Source organism: Macrotis lagotis, chromosome 1 (assembly GCF_037893015.1).
Source record: "Macrotis lagotis isolate mMagLag1 chromosome 1, bilby.v1.9.chrom.fasta, whole genome shotgun sequence".
NCBI classification, from domain to species: Eukaryota; Metazoa; Chordata; class Mammalia; order Peramelemorphia; family Peramelidae; genus Macrotis; species Macrotis lagotis.
The window spans coordinates 366704839-366722055 of record NC_133658.1 but is presented as its reverse complement, the minus strand read 5'-3'; the positions used below and the strand labels follow the sequence as shown (position 1 = coordinate 366722055).

General features: G+C 37.3%; 1 protein-coding gene across 7 annotated transcripts in view; it reads right to left on the bottom strand.

Moving 5' to 3' along the window:
• The window catches only part of ABLIM3 (actin binding LIM protein family member 3), a 164920-nt gene that overhangs the window by 74033 nt on the left and 73670 nt on the right, over positions 1-17217 (bottom strand). For all 7 annotated transcript variants that reach the window (XR_012473739.1, XM_074212371.1, XM_074212366.1 and 4 more), the window contains one exon: positions 3997-4109. Coding sequence is in view for 6 of the 7 variants with exons in the window: in XM_074212371.1 (XP_074068472.1) it covers positions 3997-4109 (113 nt within the window). In the remaining variant the exon portion in view is untranslated. The remainder of the gene's footprint in view (positions 1-3996; positions 4110-17217) is intronic.

Below are 17217 nucleotides of genomic sequence, written 5' to 3'. Positions count from 1 at the left end.
ACATAGCACATTCACTTCCAAAGGTTGGGCACAATAATAAAGAAATCCTGCTTCCAAATCTATTTTTCCAGTCTTTTATCTCATCCAGCTGTTCAATGATCACTACTTGGAGGTCTTATTAGTGTCTTAATCTCATCATATTCAAAATAGAACTCACTTCTTCCTTAAACTTACTTCTCATAAATACCATTCTTTCTTTTTTTTAGAAAGATTTTATTTATTTCGAGTTTTACAATTTCCCCCCATTCTTGCTTCCCTCCCCCATCCCCCACAGAAGGCAGTCTTGACATTGTTTCCATGGTATACATTGATCTCAGTTGAATGTGATGAGAGAGAAAACATATCCTTAAGGAAGAAAAACAAAGTATAAGAGATAGAAAAATTGCATAATAATCTAATACCATTCTTTCTCATGAGGGTACTATGGGTTAGTCTATCAACAAGCATGTATTACATGTCTACTATGTAGACCAGGTATCATGCTAACTGATGAGAGTACAAAAAAAGGCAAAAAACAGTTTTTATCTCAAGGTTGTTTATTGAGTTGTTTCAGTCCTATCTGACTGTCTGTGACCTCATTTGGGGTTTTCTTGATAGAGATACTGGAAAGGTTAACCATTTCCTTTTCCAGCTCATTATAGATCAAGAAACTGAGGTAAACAGAATTAAGTGATCTGTGTAAGGTCACATGATTAGTAAGTATCTGAGGTTGGATTTGAACTTAGGTACCCTTGATTCTGGGGCTGTTACTCTGTCCACTATACCACTTTGCTGACCTTTTCTCTTTTCTGTTGAGAGTATAAGTGAGTCATTTGGTCAATAAACACCAATCCAGTGTTGACTATGTGCCAACCACTTTAAATGCTAGGGGATACAACAAGATGCAAAAGACTATGTCTAATCTCAAGGAGTTCACAATCTATTGGAAGGGGAGAAAATAATCAAACAAATGTGCATGAACATGTCATATACAGGATAAGTAGGAAATAACTAAGAGGGAAGGCAACTAGAAATAAGAAACATTGGGCAAAGTTTCCTGTAGAAGGTAGGATTTTGGTTGAGACTTAAAGAAAACCAGAGAAACCAGTAGGAGGAGATGAAAAGGAAAAGAATCCAGGTATGGGGGACAGACTGAGAAACTACCAAAGTGGAGAGACGGAGTTTGTGGATAGTCTGGAGGCTGGTGTTACTGAATGGAAGAATTCATCCCATGAAGAGTATAGGGAATAAATTATAAAACTGGAAAGGTAGGAGGGGGCTAATTGATGAAGGGATTTAAATGTATTTGATCCTGATAGTGATGAGAAGCCTCTGGAGGTTATCAAGTAAAGGGGCAGGATAACATGTTTTAAGAAATCACTTTGATGGCTAAATGGAGGTTAGATTGGAGTGAGGAGAATCATAAGGAAGGTGGCCCCACCAATAAGCTAGTTCAGGTGTGAGATGATAAAAGTCTGCACCAGAATGGTGGCAGTGTCAGAAGAGAGGAGACATATTTGGAGTTGTTGCAGAAGTGAAATTTGATGCCAAATTAGACATGGGGAGTGGGAAATAATGAAGAGATACTTAGGTTGTAAGCCTAAGGGACTGGGAGGATGGTGATGTTTTCAAATGAAGGATGATTCCAGGTTCAAAATCTCCATGATTCTTGATACTTCAAAGTTGCCAAATCATGTGGTCACTGCGTCTACATCTCTCACAATCATTCCATTCCCCGTATTGACAATATCACCACCAGAATTCCAATTCTCACCACTAGAATTATTACAATCTTCTCCTAATTTATTTCTCTACTTCTACTCTCTCATCTCTCTGATCTATATGATATACAACTTTCAAAATAATGTTTTCTAAGATTCAATTCTTACCATACTTCAGTGGTTCCCCATTGTCTCTGGAAAAATTACAAATGATTCAGTCTGAGTTTTTAAGGCCCCCTCCAGTCTGGCACCTGTCTACCTTTACAGTCTTATTTCCTACTATTCTTCATGAATTCTATGATCCAGCAAAATTGGACGTCTTATCCATTTCCTGAGCTTAATGTTCCATCTCCACCTCTGTACATTTGCACATACACTGAATAGATTCCTCCCTCATCTCTGAATCCTTGACTTTAAGAATCAACTCCAGTGCTATCTCCACTGGGAATTCTTTTTAGTTAGATTCCCTAATTCTTAGGGCTCTCCTCCAATTATCATGCTTCCTTATCAGGTTACAGGTTGTAAACCCCAGTAGCTTGTAAGCTCTTTGAAGATGGGAATTATTTCATTTTGACTTTGTAACCTGTAGTATGGGGACTTGCAAATGGTGTGTACTTGATAAATATTTGCTTAATTTTAATTAGAAAGTGGAATGGGGAGTGCCTCAAGGAGCTGTGATTTTTCCTCATTCTTAGGTCATGAGAAAGTCTTAGATCATTAGAAAGGATTCCAGGGTTGATTTAGATGACAATCTTGAGGTGCCTTCTATCTCTGAGATTCTACAATGTCAACAAATTATAATTCTGCAAGGAATCTCAGAATGACAGAACTGGAAGCCTGACCCCTTCATTTGACCAGTTTAGAAATTAAGACCCAGAGTCAGAATGCAATGGGTGGATAACCACTATTATTAAGCTAACTAGCAGCAGACCTAGGTTTAGAACAAAGGTCTCCCAATTCTCAGGGAGATAAAGAAGCATTCATGTCTTCTTAAATCAAAACTCTACTTTGTTTCACATATAAAACACAATTTCATTTGTCCTATATTGGTTGTTTTTCACATTGTCAAAGTTCTTCCTAAAATGGGGCAATAGAATCTTGTAGAAGGACTATCATTTCTCTTATTTTGGATAATATGCTTCCATTAATGCAGCTCAAGACCATATTAGTTTTTTAGGTTGTTAGATCACAATGTTTACACATATTGAGATTGCTGTTCATTAAAAACCCCAGATCTTTTTCACATGAATTGTGAACCACAATCTGGTCATGTTTGCTTTGTCCTGTCCTTGGAGATTTAATTTCTTCAACCCATGTGCTGAACTTTTCTTTATTCTCATTCTATTTCATCATTAGATTTGAGCCATTGTTCTAGTCTGCTGAACTCTTTTTGGATATAGAGTTTTTCATTTGATGTGTCAGTTCTCTGTCAACATTGCATTGTGAACAAACTTGATGATTTTGTCATCTAATTTGTAAATTATACCCAATAAAAATGTTGAATAGAACATAACTGAAGAAGAACCCTTTGGTTACCATTAAACATTTCCTTCAAAGTTGACATCACTAATCCTCCTCATTCTAATGCCTTCCTTCTGTAGGTTTTCTCCAATTTATCCTGTATAAAGTTTGTATATAGTTGTTTGCCTAAGAGCAGCTATTGTATTCTCAGCACCCAGCACAGTGGCTGGTATATACACAAGCACTTAATGTTTATTAATTGATCAATCAATCATTTTCTATTATTCATGTTATTTTCTTTAAACTCTTTCTTGGAAAAGTTGAGTAAGAATTGAACAGGTCAAGAGGTTTTGATTAAGTTTCAGAGTAACCACATAATTTAGTCATGGATTCATCAAAATATTCTGTTCTTAATTTGTTTAATAACCAGTGGTTATTTCCCCTGTTTTGGGGTTTGGAGAGAATACACTTACATGGTCTATATGCTCTAATTGGGCACATTCCCTACACATCAGGCTGCATTGCTTGAATGAAACTCTTTGATTTTCAGGTTTCTAATGGACTTTTCCATCTTTATCTGTTACCTGTTGACAAGAACATTGACTTCATTTTACAATTTTCCTGCCTGGGTAGGAATAGCTGACGGTATGATCTAATTCTGAGAAGAGGAGGGAAAATTCCAACTTTTCCCCCACAGGTCCCCTAGATTACACATTTGGACGATATGCCCACTCTCTAGTGGGGTCAAGCAGCAGTCAAACATGCCAGGAATGGTCAACATCCAGAAACAACAGAGTTTGAGTATGAGAGGGAACAGAACGAGGTCTACACTTACGGCTCGGTCCATGAACTTTGATGGGCTTGGCACTGATCATGGAGTTTGAGCACGTCTGGCAGACACATTCTTTGCCACTGAATGTCACTTTGTCCCCAATGGGGAAAGGTTTCCTGTAAATTGGAATATTAAGAAATTCAGCACTTTATCTTCTAATTGTCCTCTGTCTAGTTTTCATGGAACTAAAATAATAAAAAACAATACTAAGGAATTGTAGACTTAGAGCTGCAAGAGACCTTGATGATCATTTAGTCTAATCCTCTCATTTTATAGATGAGGAAATTGAGGGTTAGAGTTAAGTGATTTGCTCTAATGGCAACCCCTGGATTCCAGAATCAGAGTTTTTTCTTCATACCACACTTTCTAATGATAACATTTATATAGTGCTTTAATCAATCAGTTTATAGTATCTCTCTCTCTCTCTTTTTTTTTAGGTTTTTGCAAGGCAAACAGGGTTAAGTGGCTTGCCCAAGGTCACACAGCTAGGTAATCATTAAGTGTCTGAGACCGGATTTGAACCCAGGTACTCCTGACTCTAGGGCCGGTGCTTTATCCACTATGCCACCTAGCCACCCCTATAGTATCTTATCTTAATATTGGAAAATCTTGTGAAGAAAGTGAGGAGAAGAGGAAGATTGGAATTCTGGTGTCCTGCTTCCAAGCTGATACTCATTACAAACACATGATGTACAATTTGAAAGAGAACTCAGAGGGGACAGAGTTCAGTTCCCAGGTCTGTTCAGGAATCTCTCCTATAATCAACTTGGTAGGTCATTTTCTCTCTCTCTGCTTGAATAGCTTTAATGAAGAGAAATCTGGAGAGGGAAAATGATTTGCCTAAATTTATAAAAATGTAAGGAAATAAGGATTTGGACCCACCCTCTGATTCCCAAATCATAGAGTCCACTGCTCTCCCCATTGTACCATGCCATCTCTTTGGAGAATGAACACACAAACAAATAAATTTATACAGATCATATCAGGTATATTCCAGGTCCTGTTGATTAGGAGTATTACAATATTCACAATCACCATGATACTGACAAGAGGATAGGGTTTGAGGAAGTATTAAAAATATGGAAATATTGAGAATGGTTTTAGTTTAGAGATGGGAAGAAGTGGTAATCATGGCTTTAGGACTGGTTATGATTGGTTACCCATTTGGTGTGGGATCTTGGTCAAATTCACTCATTGTTCACATAACACATTTTCCTTTTTACTTCTTGCAAGGGGCTGGGATTGGATGGACTGTCTGGGACCATAGGGCCAGGTGGATGCTGGGCCTAAGGGGTAGTAGGGGGGCTCAGGGCCTCTTGGCCCCAGGGCTGGGGATCTGTCTGCTGCACCACACAGCTACCCTACAGCAGAGTCAGAGTGAAAGGAGAGAGAAAATATAGTACATGGTAGTGGAGAAATAAGAAAGGAGGGAGTTGCGATCAGCAATGGCAATGGTGGAAAAATATGGAAGTAACTTTTGCGATGGACTTACCATAAAGAATGTGATCCACCAGCAACAGAGTTGTTGGTGTTGGAACAAAGACTGAAGCACATTTTTTATTATTATTATTTTGGGGGCTGCAGGACAAATGGGGTTGGGTGGCCTGCCTGGAGCCACATAGCAGGGTGATCTTTGGGTGTCTGAGGCCGTATTTGGACCCGGGTGCTCCTGGCTCAAGAGCCAATGCTCTGTCCGCCACCCAGCCACCCCTACTATTATTACTATTTTATTTTATTTTGGGTCTTTTTTTTCCTTTTTTTTTTTGGTTTTTGCAGGGCAGTGGGGTTGGGGTGCTTTGCATGTCACACAGCTGGGTAATTGTTGGGTGTATGGGGCCGGATATGGGCTTGGGTGCTCCTGGCTCCAGGGCTGGGACTCTGTCCATTGCGCCACCTGGCCATACCTATAATTATTACTATTATTTTTTTAAATTTTAATTTTTTTCTTTTCCCTTTACTTTATTGCTCAAGTGAGTCTATATTTTGTGGGGGAGAGGGGGTATTCTGTTTCCTCTTAAACAAGAATATTTTATTAATGTATAAAAACATTATTTTTACAAAAAGAGAATAAATAAATATTAAAAAAGATCTGACAAGAAAAAAATAAAAATGCAAAAAAAATTCACTCATTGTTGCTCTTCTTCAGTATCTCTTTCTATAAAGTAACCGTTGTACTAAGTTATAGAAAGCTATAATTTCAGAGATGGAAAAGACTAGAACCTTAAAACAGAATTTCAAAGCTTGAAAAAACTTTTGGGATAGTCTCTTCTAGCCTCATAGGGTAGATGTAGTTTCCATGCAGTGGAAGTTAAAAGGAGAAAGATTTTGGCTCAACACAAAAAAACTTATTAACAATTACAACTGTCTAAAAATGGAATAGATTATTTCTAGAGGCAATGAATTCCCTCCTTGTCTCTCGAGGCCATCATGTTGACCCTGGGTGACCACTTGCTGGTTGTACTCTAGTGTAAGAGAGCTCCTGCTTAAGTATGGGGTTTCTGTTATTTCTGATGTCTAAGATTCAAGACATAGAAACTTTTGAGACTATGTAAGAGGGAGATGTCACAAAAGAAACTAGTTCCTCAATAATTCCATCAGAAATAGAAACAAAAATATCATCAAGGAACAAGACTACTAGAAATATTCAAAATAAAATTGGTTTTGGAGAAAATATACTCAAAGAAGTAAACATTAAGTGAAAATATAATGGCTTAAAGGAAAAAGAAAAAATAACAAGAAAAAAGATATTCAAACAATGTCAAAATAATTATTAGAAGCAAAACTAAATTTTTCTCAAGGCACTTACTAAAGGGTCTAAGGAAGAATGAATTTGAATAAGAAAATTTTGGATAATTTGAAGAAGAAATGTAATATTTTTGAAATAAGCAAAGAGGCAATAAAAATAAAATTATTTCACTGGAGTATAGAATTGTAGAAACTCTATCATAAGCAGAAAACAAGCCATGAAATTATGAAAATTAAGAATCTATGTAAATGAAAATGATATATCAAGAGGATAGAATAAAAAAGAGGGAAATGAATTTTTTGGTTTCCTGAAAGAAAAGAATTTGACCACTTTGGTGAATTGTACCAAAAAAGTAGGAGAAATATTGAAAAAAGGAGTAGACAAAAAACCCACAAACTACCAGTAAGGCTGAAAACCTAATTGAATGGATCATTATTAAGCTATAATGATAAAGAAAGGATTTTACAAGTAGCCAAAAAGAGTTATCATAAACTTTAAAATTTGTCTATATTATTCAAGAATTTTCTGTAACATGAAAAATAACTGAAGAAACTGGACTATCATATACCAAAAATAGAGTCTCCATTCAAAAGGCAAGCATTCTTTTTGCAGACAAAAGGCAAATATTAAAGAATTCATGAGAGTTTGAACAATTTGAGGAAGATAAAGTCAATCTGAAAGACAAGTTTTAACATGTCTAACTTTAAAAAAAGCACAAAGATAAGTAAGGAAATCAATGGGCTCTTTACAATTGTGATTACCTAGTCTAACTACCATAGGGGGATAACACAAGAACAATAACACGACTTTTATTATGAACTGAATTACACAAACAAATTTGTGAGAGAATAAAGAGAGGTATATACTGGTTACTATGAAGATGGAAAGAAAAAAAAAGAGTAAAGCAAGTGAGATTGGGCAGCTAGGTGGCACAGTAGCTAAAACACTTGGCCTGGAGTCAGGAGATCTGTATTCAAATATAGTCTCAGTTGCTTATTAGTTGTATGACCCTGAACAAGTCATTTAACCATGTTTGCTTAGTTTCCTCTTCCGTAAAATGATTTGGAGAAGGCAAAACGACTTTCTTTGACCAAGAAAGCCTCAAATGGGGTCATGAAGAGTCTAAAAGCCCTGAACAACAGCAATTAAGGGAACCGGAAGAGAGAGAAATTCCAGAGTGAGCTCCCATTTCAAATATGGGGGTGGGTGAGGAGATAGAATTTTTCAAAAATGTTTGAATAAATAGTATAAAACATAGAAATACATGTTGAATGTTGAGATAGGATTGATACTATTGATACAAGGAAGATTGTAGCATTATTGCATATAAAATTATTTTGTTTTATAAAAACAAATAGTTTAATAAAGTACAATAAGATTAGAATTATAAGTCTATCATGGTTATGGAGAGATGGGAAATGTCTAACTCTTCAACAAATAAGAAATTATAAGAGACAAAGTAAGTATGTTTGATTATATCTATATGGAGAATTTGTGTAAAACAAAAGACAAAATGTAGAATAAAAAAGGAAAAAATCTTAACTATAAACATTACTGATAAAAGTTAGATGTTGTTGAAACAAATTTATGACAACAAAAGCTACCCTTTAATATGACAACTGATTAAAGAATTATGATAATTATAGAAAAAAAACCCAAATCACTCAAAACCTGAAATAATGTTGAGAAATGAAAGGTTACCCTGTATCTATTATATTGTCAAATAGAATTTAAAATAACAAAATTTTATGTTGACTTTATTACTGAAAAATAGTCTCACTAATTCATTATTGAAGAAACTTATTGGTGCAATATTTTTTTTTTAGGTTTTTGCAAGGCAAACAGGGTTAAATGGCTTGCCCAAGGTCACACAGCTAGGTAATTATTAAGTGTCTGAGACCGGATTTGAACCCAGGTACTCCTGACTCTAGGGCTGGTGCTTTATTCACTCCACCACCTAGCCGCCCCTGGTGCAATATTTTTAAAAGGAAATATAACAAGTAACAAGAATGTTTAAAACTGCATATCTTCTTTTTTTTAGATTTTTGCAAGGCAATGGGGTTAAGTGGCTTTCCCAAGGCCACACAGCTAGGTAATTATTAAGTGTCTGAGGTCAGATTTGAACTCAAGTACTCCTGACTCCAGGGCTGGTGTTCTATCCATTGCGCCACCTAGCTGCCCCCCAAAACTTCCTATCTTTTGATCTAGTGATCTCTTTTCTTAGCACTAGTCACCAAAGCTATGAAAAAAAATCTTTTCATACAAAAGTATTACTGACATCATTCATAATAGCAAAACATTGGAGACATTCAATATACCAAAGGATTAAAGAATTGCTAAAAAAAAAAAGATGGTATATGAAAGTAATGGAATATTATGTCTTTAGAAGTAGCAACTATGAAGAATAGCTAAACACAGGAAGTCACATTTAGTGATGCAGAATGTTGAAATCAGGACCAAAATAACTATATTTACTGACTGCAAATACATAACAGCAATACAATCTGGAAAAAAATATGCAAAAGGAAAAAATGTTCAATAAACAAAGAAACACATGGGATAATTGTTTCTTATTAACATTAATATACACTTTAATCTTTCTAAACAAACTACAAATAGAGAGTTTAGATTAGTTTATTTGTTCCTTTTTTATTCCTATTGTGTATTTGAATATGGTACTAGGTGGTTACTCTAATTCACAAATGTTGGGTAGCTATTCATTTTTACTTGAGTCAGTGTGGCCCCAGTGGATGCACAGATGTTGGGTCTGAAGTCAAGAAACAAAAAGTCTAAATGTGCTTTTGATACTTACCCGCTGTGTGACCATGGACATGTCACTTTCCTCCTATATAGCTCAGTCAGCTCTTTTTTTTTTAGGTTTTTGCAAGGCAAATGGGATTAAGTGGCTTGCCCAAGGCCACACAGCTAGGTAATTATTAAGTGTCTGAGACCAGATTTGAACCCAGGTACTCCTGACTCCAGGGCCGGTGCTTTATCCACTACGCCACCTAGCCACCCCCTCAGTCAACTCTTTAATACTTATTTATTGATTCATGGATGGGTTGTTCTTTGTGTTCTTATTGTTCAGTCATGTAAGTCATGCCCTACTCTTCATGACTCCATTTGTGGCTTCCTTGTCAAAGTCAATGCAGTGGTTTGCATTTTCTTATCATTTTACAGATGAGGAAACTGAGGCAAACAAGTTTAAGTGATTTGCCCAGGGTTACACAGATCGTTATTGATGAGGCCAAATTTTAGTTCAGGAAGATGAGTCTTGTTGACTCCAGGTCTGGCACTCCATTCATTGTGTTACCTGCATATTCTGTTATTTGAACAATAGACAATTAAAAAAAATTTCAAAGACTAGGCTTCTAAGGTACACAAAAAATTAGGGAGCTAGGTTGCAATACCAAGTCAGGTTTCCAAATGCCTAGGCCAGTCATATTTCTGCTTGATCAAGCTGCTTTGGTGGATTATCTTTAAGGCAATCTCTAAACTCATTTTGCTGGTGTCAGATTAAGTAGTCAGCTTTCTTCAAAGAGAGCCAATTTTTAGGGGTGGCTAGGTGGCACAGCGGATAAAGCACGGGCCCTGGAGTCAGTAGTACCTGGGTTCAAATCCAGTTTCAGACACTTAATTACCTTGCCTTGGGCAAGCCACTTAACCCCATTTGCCTTGCAAAATTTTTTTTTAAAAAAAGAGCCAGTTTTTAAATTTTCACTTTTGAGTGTCTATATCTTAGAGATGGTTAATGCTACCAATAAGGGTTTGATTTATTCTATTGTTGATTGTCTAGACTTAAGAAAATGCAAAAATTGGAGACTTTTCAAAGGTTGTTAAACATTCACTAGCACAGCTAGGTTATATTCTCTGTTCTGTATTCTAAAGTTCTCTTCCAGCTCTGACAATTTATATTTTAAGATTTTTTTAGATTTTTTTTTTCCTTCTAGGTCTGAAATTCTGTTTTCTGTCCTAAGGTTGCTTCCGGCTCAAATAATGGATGTTTGATATTCTAAGGACCACTGGACCTCTGACATTCAGTGATTCTCTTTTTGGGGGATGCCAAACCTTGTAAGGTTGTCTTGCTATGAATTAAATTCGAAGAGGACTGGCCATGATGTGACTGAGTATAGCCTATCTTGTTACACTGTGTGCAATTGGTGGGGTGGAAAGAATGAGTCAGTTAGGTGGTACAATGGGTCGAGCACTTGGCCTTGGACTCAAAAGGACCCGAGTTCAAATATGACCTTATATATCTATCAGCTGTGTGATCTGGGCAAATGACTCAACCTCAATTGCCTCCCACTTCCCCAAAATTAAAAGAATAAGAGTCAAGATACCTAAATTCAAATTCTGCATCAGACAAGTTCTATCTGTTTAATTCAACTTCTCAAGGTCTCATCTGTTTTCTCATCTGTAAATTGGGGTAGACAATTAATACTTTCACTGTCTCACAGGATTATTGAAAAGATAATGTTTTACAAATACTAAAGTGATATATTAAGGAGAGTTATTTTCTCTTTTATCCCACCCCTATTTCAACCTTTCTATATGCTGTTGGAATGGATAGAACACTGGACTTGGTGTCACTCAGACCAAATCCAACCTCAGATACTTAATAACTGTGTAAGTCCGGGTAAGTCACAACCTCTATCTGTATCAGTGAAGTCCTAATGAGTCTTCAAGTCTCAATCATTCCTCTCCTTCAAAGCAATAAAAATAATAGCTGATATTTATGTTGTAGTGTGAGGTCTGAGATGCACCTCCCATGAGGTGCTTTGTAGAGTTCATTGTTCCCATTTTATGAATGGAGGAATTGAGACCCAACAAAGGATGTGACTTGACTAGCACTTGAATTCCAGGATTGTTAAGATCACATCAGGCTGCCTACAACTTCAAAAGCAAAGGCTCCCTTCTCCAAACTCCTTCTTTTCAATAACCAAGTCCCTTATGTTCCAAGCCACATGCTTGCAATTAATCACCTCCTGGCCTGTGACAGCTCTCCTAATGCTGTTGTAAACTGTGATTTATGTCTTTTACTGTTATTTCACTTTTCCCTTGTATATGTCCCATCTCCCCTATTAGACTCTCCCCTGTGACAATTAGGAACAGTCACCCACACAGTGATTAATGGGCTCACAAAAGATTATAATGTCCAATAAGATTCTCTCCCAATGCCTCCTTATGGTGTGGAAATGACCCTGCATTCTCAAAGGCTATGCCAGTGGATTGCAAGCTCAGGGAAATCCCACCAAGGGCAAGGAACTGAGAAGATGACTCCAGGGAGGGACTGTTTGCATGCTTTCCAAGGAATCCTCTACCCTTCAATTTTGTTTGTAGGTCTTTATTTCTGAGGGCTATGACTTCCTCCCTTCTGAATCTTGACCCTACGACAACACGATACTAAAATATACTGTCAAATTGTGGGTTAGCTGGGTGGCAATGTAGAGAGAACTCTGAACCTACAGTAGAAAGACTTGAGTTCAAAGGAAGCCTCAAATATTTACTTGTTAGTTTGTTCATCTGTAAAATGGGGATGATAATTCTAGCACTCCTAGGATAATTGGGGGATAAAATAAGATAATTTGGTAAAATGTTTTGCAGGTTTTAATTTTAATTTTACAAATATTGTTAGTATATTGTGGTTATTATTATTAATTATTATTAGCCTCCTGGTCCTATCTGTTGTCATGACTTGCCAGACTTTTTCCCTTGGATAATTCTTACTTTCTACCTCCTCTGCTCCTGCTCATGTGCTACTGAATAAAATGGGAGGAAGTCACTCACCAAGGTGGCTGAATAAATCTTTCTCCCCCGACCCTGACTCCAATATTACTTCTCCTCAACATAGCTTCCATTTCAAAAAGTCCTCTTCCGTCTCTCTAACTGCTTCTTTACCCCACTCTCCAATGAGACTATTCCAGATCTCAAATCTTCTAAACCTCTCCTCCCCTACATTCTCAATTAATAACCTCTCTTTTCTTGTTCTATTCTATGAAGGAATCAAGCAGCAGTGTTTTATATTATTTCATTTGATCCTTACAACTATGGGAAATTAGTTGAGAAAATTGACACAGAAGTTAAGTGACTTGCTAAGGTCACACAACAAGTGTCTGGGGTCTTCCTGGGGTCAGTGCTGTATCTCCTGTACCACTTAGCTGCCCATTTTACTACTAAAATAGAGGCCATGCATAGTGAGTTCTCACTTCTTCCCTTCTCTTCATCTCAAAATTCTTTGACATCATTCTTTTCTCCTTCCTTTAGTCTCTGAAAATAAAGTAGCCCTTCTCTTCATCAAGGTCAACCCCTCTGTAAGAGTTCTTAATTCCATTTCCTCCTTTCTTCACTAGCAGGTTATGTCAAACATTCTTAAAAATCTTCACTACACCTTCCTGTTTTACTTTAGTCTCCCCTTCTCAAATTCTAAAAGAAGCTCTCTGTTCTCATTACCTCCACTTACTCTCTTTTCACCACACCTTAGACCAAAATAATAATCATCACAGGTTGTACCTTGTGTTTGGACTTTACTTCTTTCTCATCTCAATGAACTACTAATTTCCTTCCACACTCAGCAAAAATACCACTTCCTTCATTAGTTCTATTTTAACTTTCCTCTCAGTTGCTAGGACCTTCTCCTCCCCCTACTTGTATTTATTTTTTATATATATTTATATGTGTATTTATAGTCTCTCCAGATAGAATGTAAACCCCTTAAGGGCAGGGGGTCATTTTAGTCATTTTTGTATTCCTAGTGCCTAGCACTGTGCTTGGTAAATAGCAGGTTTTTAAAAATGGTTACTGATGGAAAATATAATGTTTCTGTTGATGGTGAGTGATGTTTTTATACAAATTTGTTTTCCAAGCATTTTACATCCATATCTCATTTGAGCCTCATAATTACCTTAGGGGAAAGGTGGATACTTTAGGCTAAGTGTAGTGAAGCTCATGACTAGAGGGTTAAGTACTAGGGAGTGGATTATTTTGGCCTCAGAAGAGACTCAGGTCATTCTCAGATCCCTTCCCTTTTCCTGAAGGCTCATATTTATATCAGAGATTGCTAGATGCCTGGAACCCACTAACTGTGACCCACCAGGGGCAGGTAGACAGTCCTTACCTGAAGAACTCAGAGCAGAGACTGCAGGTCAGGCTAGAATAATCTGAGCATCGATCATCTAGCTTTATAATTAACAATACAGCTGAAGACCAAGCTGAATTGCCCTAAAAATATTAGCTTTTGTCCATTCATGTGAGGCCCACATAAGTCTCCTGTATCCTTGCAGTCAGGTTTAATTTTTGACTTTGTAGAATGAAGAATGAAAAAAAAAGAGCCTGGGTTTGCAGGGAAAGGCTAATGTAGGATTTCCCTATCATAATCAGCAGAGATGAATGAGGGAGGGCAATAGTTATTGCAGAACTCTCCATTCAGGATTGCCAAGATATCTCACTAAAATGGTTCTCTTCTTTCCTATTTCCTTTGCAGGTCCAGAATCCATATCCTGTCCCCTAAGTATGGTATTGCATGATCAGACTCTCTTTGGAGTAGTCGGTTCATTTCCCTGAACCCATATTTTAGGAAAGATAATGACAATCTTGGGTGGATCTAAAGGATAGCAATCAGGATGGTAAGGGGCCTAAGGTCAATGTCTTACAGGGATCAGTTAAGGAAATAAGGGGTCCTCCCTTCTTTCCTCTTACATTCTATCATCTCTTGAAAAGTTCTTCTGCTCCCTTTATAGATGATTTCCATAATTTCATATCCAACCTTCTTTTCTCTCCTGAGCTCCAATCTTGCACTCCCAAATACCTGCCACAAGATTTTCACTTGTCTCCTGGACACTTTCAACTAAACCTGTTCAAAAGAACTCTGTCTCTTCCCCAACTCTGCTCCTTCCCTTCACTTCCCTAATTCTACTGAGGTCATCCCTGTTCTACAATCACTCAGAGTCATGATCTAAGAATTGTCCTCTCCTCTTCAGTCTCATTCACACTTTCTCTCTGATTGGATGCCAAATCTTGTCAGTCTTCTTCTCATTATTTCCTGAATCATTCCTTTTCTCTCTACTCACAACACAACCATCCTAGTCCATATCTTCTTCACTTCTTTTCTGAATTACTGCAGTTATTTTCTCTCTATCCAGTCCTTCTTTTCTCCCATCTGCCCTCTTCCAGCTTCCAAATCAATGTTATTAAAACACAGATCTGACCATACAACTGAATCTTCAGAATCTTCCATGGCTCCCTATTAACTTTACATTAAAATGCACACTCCTCTGCTTGGCAATGAAAGCTTTTCACAGTCTTGTTCCAACCTCTCTTTGCAGTCTAATTATGTATTATTCCTCTCATGTGCTCATTGGTCAAAGAAGCCTTACTTGTACATAATTTCTGTGTATATGACTGGCTTCTTCTATCTTTCTTCTCTGAACTTTATTATGTACTGGTCTCCAGGCTTGGAATGATCTCCCCTCTTCATTCCCACATCCTGGAACCTAAGTCCCTCAAAAGCTCAGCCTAAAAACTAATTGCTTTAAGGGGTCATTCCTTATTCCACCAGGTGTTAGTACCTCTTCTTCAGTAATTTTTATATTTTCCCTACATTTATTTATCCATGAATATGTTCTCTTCTGGAGGATGGAAGCACCTTGAAACCAGACTCATTTTTGTCTTTTTTGTTTCATTTTTGTATTTTTGTTTGTTTTTGTTTCTGTATTTTTATTCCTAGCACCTAGTATCGTATGTTTGTCATATGGTAGGTATTTCCTAAATGTTTGCTAATTGGCCAATTGGTGGACCTCATTATAAAAAATTGACCTCTTGGGAGGTCAAGGCAAGCCTTCATCCAGCTGATGACACCTTCCCTATTGTTTCTGTTTTCCCACGCTCTGTGCTGTTTTCCCCAGAGCTCTGATCTCCTTCCCCAACTCCTAGTTGGCCCTTTCAATCTGGTTGCCCAGGGAGCTCTGGCTTCTCCCAGCCCAGACTCCTATTTATATAATCACTGAACCGTGGAGTTGGAAGGAACCTTACAGATCATCCAGTTTAACTTGTTCATTTTACTGAGGAGAAAATTGGGGCCAAGAGAGGTCAAGGCTCGATGCCTGGCAAAATTCAATAAGAAGAATTTAATAGGGATAAACATGACGTTTGGTTTCAGAAATGCTATTGCAAAAATACAGCATTGGGCTCAAAAACAGTTACTGGAGAAAATGAGTTAGAGGTTTTAGTGACCTGGAAACTCAATGTGAGTCAACAGGGTGACATGGCAACCAAAAAAAGGTCATTAATTATCATCTGTCCTATATTAAATTAATAGAATAATATAGTAGTCTGGCTGCCTTGGTCAGACTCTCTTTGGAGTACTGGGTTCATTTGCCTGTACTATATTTTAGGAAAGATAATGACAAACTTGAGTGGGTCTAAATGATGGCAATCAGAATAGTAAAGGGCCTAAGGTCATTGTCTTACAGGGATCAATTAAAGCAACTGGAACTTGCAGCCTGGAGAAGAGAAAACAAAAGGAATATGATAGCTATTTTCAAGGATTTGAAAGATGGTGCATGAAAGAGTTTTCCACCCATACTGAAATCCAGAGGCACTGACCTTCTTTCTAACAATCTCACCTTCTGTGAGAAGCCTTTCTGGGTTCCCCAACTTTTTTGTACAAAGTTGGTCACATGCTCTCTCCCTCATTAGTCTGTGAGCATCTCCAATGCAGGAGATTTGTTTTTGATTTCCTTTTTCCCTAATGCTTATCACAGTCCTTGACACAAAGTAAGTGCTTAATAATGGCTTACTGATCATTTGAATTAGGCTTCCTATGAACTTGGACCCAGAGAATTAGATTTAAACTCAACACATAGAAGAAATTACTAATAATTAGAATATTCTAAAAAATGAAATTGGCCACTAGAGAAGGCAGTTAAGTTTGCCAAGCAGAGGATATATGACTGTTACTTGGGGGTAGTTACAGAAAAGGCTTCTGTGGAGCTCTAAATGGGACAAGATGACCTTTGAGGCACCCCCAAATTCTAAGACTCTTTGATTCTGTGACTTGTTTGAAGTCCCAGGGCTAGTTTGTGACCAAGATATAGTCAAATCCAGGTCTGGCTCAATCAGGCTTTCTAATTCCAAGATCAATATAATTTCTGCTTTATCAAATTGTTCTCTAAGATTAACACTAAAATCTGATCCTCTGTCATCAGAAAAATTCTTTCCCTTGAGCTATGTGAATTGCTCCTAATTTTCAATTTTGAACACATCACTGCCCCAACAGAGGGCTAGTGATACAACTGGGTTCAGAAAACTGAACGAGACTCAAAGCAGGAGAAATTTCAAGACAAGAAACCAGCCCAATATAAGGATGAACTTTCTAGCAATTAGATGTCCAACAGTGGAACAGATTTCTTTTCCCTGCAAGTCTCTAAACCAAAGCAGGATGATCCCTGTAACTGAGGGGACTCTTGTACTTGAAGGAGGAT